General features: G+C 43.2%; 1 protein-coding gene across 1 annotated transcript; it reads left to right on the forward strand.

The window, feature by feature from the left end:
- Positions 1–4,516: 4,516 nt before the first annotated feature.
- CUNH7orf25 (chromosome unknown C7orf25 homolog) lies at positions 4,517–5,797 on the forward strand. Its single transcript, XM_007941237.2, has one exon. The coding sequence runs from the start codon at positions 4,532–4,534 to the stop codon at positions 5,795–5,797; it is 1,266 nt and encodes a 421-aa protein (XP_007939428.1). The 5' UTR covers positions 4,517–4,531.
- The last annotated feature ends 1,036 nt before the right edge of the window (positions 5,798–6,833 follow it).

Genomic DNA, 6,833 nt, shown 5'->3' on the forward strand with positions numbered 1-6,833 from the left:
CTCCACCATCCACTCAAATAGATCACAATTTTTAGTTTTTTTTACTATGACTGTCTGTATACTATGATTACATTTCCTTTCCTATACACCTCCTCCTCACTGTTTGACCATCTCATTACCCGACATTTAGCACTTACAACAATAGTAAAAAGTCTCCCGACTATTTTGTACATTTATGATGTACTTCTGCCGGTAATGAACACTGAGGTACGAGGCACAAGTAATAATGGTTCTAATCGTTAAGATTATGTGTCAGCTTGGCTGGGCCATGATTCTCAGTGGTTTGGTAATTATGTTCTGATGTAATTTGGCAGCTGTGTAGTGATATTGTTAGTCTTCCTCCATTTTGTGATCTGGTGTAGTCATCCTCCATTTCCACCTATTGTCAATTTTTGCATAATGAGCTGGCCTTTGGAACCTAACCTTGTCTATAAGTGAGGCGTGGGTGTGCTAAGTTTTTGCTTCCTGGAGATGATACTTCTTTGATAATTGCCTCACTTTTTGGTTTGTTTAGTTTTCTGTGGCTGTAATTGATTGCCAGAATCCCCAAAAGAATTGTAAAGTCCTCTGCACACTATTTTCCTCATGGTCAAAAACCAGGTAATCTTAACAGCTCTCTCCCTAACTCTCCCAACACCCTCTGAAAAATTTCTCTTATGAAACCCTCTGTCTTCCTCTTCTAGTCCAGGCTAGTGGCATGTTTGAACTTTCTATTCTCTTCTCTCCTTGATCAGCTGGGTTTGAAAGCATTACTCCACTCCCTTCTGGATTCCACTTTTGGTGATAAGAAGCCTGATACTGTTGTATATGGGTTGCCAAATTCTTCATAACTCTTGTTTTCCCTCTGAATCTCTTTGGATCTTTTCTTTTCATCCCCATATTTCTGAAATTCACAGTGATGTGCCCCTGTGTAGGTTTCTTAACACATGGGCCAAGTACTCAATAGGATCTTTCCCTATAGAAACAGACCTTTCAACTTTGGTAAACCTACTAGTATTATTTCTTTGTAAAGTGTTATCTTTAATTTCTTTTTGTTTCTGGAATTCCTATTGGATACTGGACTTTTATGTTTTTGCTGTTTTTATTCTGCTTGCTAGTAGATATTTTTTCTATGTTTCCAAATTTACTGTTGATGTTTTAAAATCAGGGGTATTATTTTTAATTTCAAATTACTCTTATTCTGCCTAATCCTTTAAAAATAATTATTTTTTCATGGCCAAATGTCTAATTATAGAATGGCTTTTAAAAACCATTTTCTGCTTTGTTTCCTTAAACTTCCAAACAAAAATGTTTGGGAATACTGTGGCAGAGGGTAGGAGGGCTCAGACGTACTTTCTGGGGGATGCTAAATGTCAGTATGTACAATCCATTTCTCTAGAGTATCATTTGCTTAATTTCTCCAAAGAATAGGGTTTTAGAGAGGGGAAGATGGGCAGGTGCCAGTGATTCCAGCATTCTGGAAAGAGCAGGGAAGGGGCCAGTGCCATTTCACCATTTGATGTGGAAACTTCCACATTTTGTAATGGCACCTTTTCCCATCTTTTGTTGTGCCTGTATCTGGGACATTCCCTTCCCCCTTCCCTATTCTCAGCATCATAAGCTAGTCTTTTGCTGTAGGGGGAAGGTTTAGCAATTGCCTAGCTGGAGCCAACGGAAGAGAAACCTGCACAGACTTTTAAGCAATCCCCATTTTCAGTCCTACCTCACAGATCCCTTTTCTGCCTTTCAGGAACCTTCAGTTCCACAGCCTCTCTGGAATTCTGCTTTGTTAATTATCTGCATCTTGATTCCTTTCTGCAGGCAGTTTTCTCAGTTCTGCCAACTCCATCTGTAGAGTAGGCTCTCTTTGTTCAAATAACCTGACTAATCTGTAACCTGTTAGGTTATTTAGAAGATCAAATAAATAGGAGCCCTTGGGTGACACAAAGGAGCTCTGGTGATGCAGTGGCTAAGGCATTAGGCACCAACAGTCTCTCCATGGGAGAAAGATGTGACAGTCTGCTTCCATAAAGATACACAGCCTTGGAAACCCTATGGGGCAGTTCTACTTTGCCTGAAGAGTTGCTGAGTCTGAATTGACTGGATGGCAGTGGGTTTGGGTTTTTTTGGTTTTGGTGGCACAAATGGTTAATCACTCAACTAGTAACTCAAAGATTGGTGATTGGAACTCACCCAGAGGCACCTGCTTCTGACAGGTCACAGCTTTGAAAACTCTGGAACAGTCTACTCTGCACACATGGGTTGCCATGATTGGACCCCAAGGCAACTAACAGCAGCAAAGCACTTAGAACAATGCCTGGTACATAGTATTGAGTAAATGCTAATTACTATTGTTCTTCCCCTTACAAAAACTATTGATGTACCTTGTATTCAGTCATCTCTTTTGTTGTGTTCATTGTCTTTGTGGCTGCTTTTTCCATTCCCTTACTGCCTTTAAGTAAGGTTTTCAGAAGGAGCAGGAGTACATAGGGTTAATTTTAGCTTAAAATTTTAAAATGATTTTTAAAATGAGCTTTGCTATCTTAAAGACCTTTCTAGGTGACTTTGGACACTCTACTGTGCTAATAATATAAAGTTCCCCAGCCCCAGAGAAACCACATCCTTTGTCCTTTGCAGAACATCTCTATGTAACCCAGTATATGGTGTAGTAGAAATTTGGGCATGGGGTCACAAATAGAAGTTGCAGCAGCATTTACTAGACATATGGCTTTTGACAAGCATCTAGAGTCTTCCCTCTTCTTTTAAAATGAGCCAGTAAAGATTTTAAGACAAAATCTTAACTGGCATTCATAGGGGTATGAGCTCGATAGCAAAATTAAGTGTACTTCGCTGGAACTAGGTAGTTGAGCCCAACCGAGATGTTTTTTCCACTAAAATGCACCGAGTTCCACCCCAGGCAAACTCCAACCGCGAATGGGGGCAAGGCACAAGGTTAGGCCGCTGAAGATTCCTGTTTGCCACTCCCGCCAGGATGGAAGCTCAGCCCTGCGAGCTCCGCCTCTGTTCCCTAGCCTGGAGCCAGATAATGCGCGTCTCCGGTCTCGTCCCGTAACTGGGGTAGAAGCCAAGTGCCCTCAACAAACATGGCTGTCGCCTCAGCGTAATCCCCGCTCCGGAGGCCGCGTTGCCGCCTGGGAATCGCGGGCTCGGCGTTAGCCGGCCTGGAACCAAGCGACGCAGAAGGTGCCTGAGGCGCCTGGGCCGGCTCTTGCGGAACTGGCGAGATAGTCTGAGTGAGGTGGGGGCTGCCCGCAGAGGTTTCCCGACGGGTCTCGGCCTTGCGCGTTCACGCGCTCGCCTGCTCGTGCTCCCCCGGTCCTGGGCGCCGCCGGTGAGAAGCCGGGGAAAGGAGGAGGGAGGAGAGAAGGGGCGAGGGCGTCAGGGCGCATCTTCATCGACCCGGCCTGGCGGAGAGGGTGGCTCCCTCCAACCAGCCCCTAACCTCTGGGATTGATTGAACTCGCTCCGCCTGACTAGCTGTGGAGGTGGACGGGGCAGGTACCTATGAGCCGCCGACCACCCGGAAGGCCCCTCTGATTTTTGTCCCCATCGCCTCCCCCGCGGTGGACCGGCGTCCTCGGCGGCTCAGGCACTGCCTGCCCGGCCCCCGCGTGGTGGATTCTTAGAATTTAGGTTAGTTTTTTTTTTTTTTTTTTTTTAATCGGGAGTGGGAATGAGAGTCAAGCTGGTGGTCTCCTTCAGTCGTTTAAAATACGCTGGGTTGACGTCAAATGCAGATATGAGGCAATCTTGATTCGTTGAGGTGTGTACCTAGGGAAATCTCGAGGCAACCAGTTAAAGGAAACCAACTCATGAAGGAGGAAAACGTTAGACTAACGGTGCTTAGTTTAGAAGGGGCCCTCATGCTTTGGACTATTTGCTTAGCATCTAGTCTGTGTGAATATTTTTATTTAAGCATATGATCATGCTTTTCCGGCCCTGTAATGAAAATATCTCTACAACAGACAGTAAAGCTGCAGATAAGCATTAGGTGATTCCTTGTCTACCAGACTGGGAAACTGCTGCATTTTATCCCACCCTGGTGGCGTAGTGCCTAAGGCTTTTGACTGCCAGCCAGAAGGCTGACCATTCAAACCCACCAGCCACTCAGTGGAAGGAAGACTGAGCAATCTACTTCCCTAAAGATTCGCCACCTCAGAAGCCCAGTGGGGGTTGCTATGAGTCAGAATCGACTGGAGGACAGTGAGTTTGGTTTGGTTTTTGTGACATTGTATCCCCAGTGAAATTGGTTTGGTTTTTGTGACATTTAATCCCTCTGTACACCCGGTTATCTCCAAGCTAAAGAAATGAAGGTTTAAAGTGTGTCAGAATCCTAATGAAGAGTTAAAAATTATAGCCATCATCATTTGATTGGCTATCTTCAGGTTCAATCTCAGTTTCCATAATCGCATGGTTTTGTTGCTAGATTGAAGTTTTTACTCTTCAGTGAAGAACTGATTGCTGTAATTTTTGAACACTATTCAAAATTTGCCTTCTTTTCTTTTCATAGGAAAGGAATAATGCTGTCAGCATGTCTGCACACTCCATGCTCTGTGAACGAATAGCCATAGCCAAGGAACTGATCAAGAGAGCAGAATCCCTTTCTAGATCAAGAAAAGGTGGCATAGAAGGTGGTGCAAAGCTATGCAGCAAATTGAAGGCAGAATTAAAATTCTTACAAAAAGTAGAAGCTGGAAAAGTAGCTATTAAGGAATCCCATTTACAGAGCACGAATCTAACACACTTAAGAGCCATTGTGGAATCAGCAGAAAACCTGGAAGAAGTTGTTAGTGTTCTTCATGTCTTTGGTTACACAGATACCTTGGGAGAAAAGCAGACTCTTGTTGTTGATGTAGTTGCAAATGGTGGTCACACTTGGGTGAAAGCCATTGGCCGAAAGGCTGAAGCACTGCATAACATTTGGCTGGGCAGGGGCCAGTATGGTGACAAAAGCATCATTGAGCAGGCTGAAGACTTCCTCCAAGCCAGTCATCAGCAGCCAGTGCAATATAGCAACCCTCACATTATCTTTGCATTTTACAACAGTGTCTCTAGTCCCATGGCAGAAAAGCTGAAAGAAATGGGCATATCTGTGAGAGGAGACATAGTGGCAGTTAACTGTCTGTTAGATCACCCTGAAGAGCTCCAGCAGAATGAGAATGAATCAGATGAGGAGGGCCCTGAACTTTTACAGGTGACCAGAGTAGACCGAGCAAATATACTAGCAAGTGTTGCGTTTCCAACAGAAATTAAGGTCGATGTGTGCAGAAGGGTAAATCTGGACATTACTACTTTAATTACATATGTATCTGCCCTCAGTTATGGAGGCTGCCACTTTATTTTCAAAGAAAAAGTGCTCACAGAACAAGCAGAGCAGGAGAGGAAAGAGCAAGTTCTACCTCTGCTGGAGACATTTATGATGGACAAAGAGTTGTTTGCTTGTGAATCTGCTGTCAAAGATTTTCAGTCTATTCTAGATACCTTAGGAGGACCTGGGGAGAGAGAGAGGGCCACTATGCTAATTAAGCGAATCATTGTGGTGCCAGACCAGCCTTCTGAGCGTGCCTTGAGACTAGTGGCTAGTTCAAAAATCAACAGCCGCTCGTTAACCATTTTTGGAACAGGAGACACCCTAAAAGCCATCACAATGACTGCAAATAGTGGTTTTGTTAGAGCTGCTAACAACCAGGGTGTTAAGTTTAGTGTGTTTATCCATCAGCCCAGAGCACTTACTGAGAGCAAAGAGGCCCTAGCTACCCCTTTACCAAAAGATTATACATGTGGTAGTGAATACTAATGATACTCTTTATATGTATTCCCATGGAAATAAATTGCCTATATACCAAAGGTTGGGTCTTTCCATCTAAATTAGGAGGAGGGAAAAAGTTCTTTAGTAAAGATAATTACTTACAACAACTTAAACTAGTAGAGATTTTTTGTCTCATCTATATTTACAGTGGATAACCTCCTAAAGCAGGAAAAGCATGAGACAACCTTATTTCTCAAACTGTCTGTATTACAGCAATTAAGAAAAAAAACATATCAACATGAAGCTTGTAGCTGTACTGCAGTAGTTTAATTTGTTTGATTCAGTACAACCCCTCACCCCCAATAGATAATCACATTTCATGGAATATGACTATACTGCATCTTGCATTAAATATCTAGAGATAATTCTCAACCTTGTTTTCCATTGTGTTGGTTTATCAGTTGAGGTGAATTAAGGTTGGGAGATAATAGTTTATAACAAATTGTAGATGTGAAAGTTATGGCCATGTGAAAGTTATGGCCGTTACAATGCAAAGAAACTTTAATTTGTGGCTGTTTGTCAGGCACAGTCTGGTGGGTTTATTTACAAAGAGTACATAATGCAGAAGAAATGAAAATAAAGTGAATTCTTGACCGTGTGAGTCCCATGAATCTATATCTTTGTGAAAACAATCTTATAAACTTTCTAAAACTAAGGTAATACAAAAAGGGCATGAAGGCAGCATCTTCTGACCTGTAACTTCACAAGAGGAAGACAGAATCACCATCAGCACCCCAACGCTTATTCCTGTGAGGCCAGACATGCTGTCACCCTCCAGCCTTTTACCAATTCTGACACCAACTGTCCCTCCCACGGCACTTACTACTCTTCTGGGTTTGATAATTTGTTGCGATGGCCACACAGAACTCACAGTCAATACGATGATGGGGCTTATTAGGAAGTAACAGCCTACATTCAGGTTCAGGAATGCTCTCAGGATACAATTCTTTGGTCAGGACAGTCTCTCATCTGCTGTGCCCTCAGACACACCTCTCTGGCCTTTGGTCTTTGTAGGCAAGGTAAA

The sequence above is a fragment of the Orycteropus afer genome, unplaced genomic scaffold (assembly GCF_000298275.1).
Source record: "Orycteropus afer afer isolate SDZICR_OR568_19922 unplaced genomic scaffold, OryAfe1.0 scaffold00077, whole genome shotgun sequence".
NCBI classification, from domain to species: Eukaryota; Metazoa; Chordata; class Mammalia; order Tubulidentata; family Orycteropodidae; genus Orycteropus; species Orycteropus afer.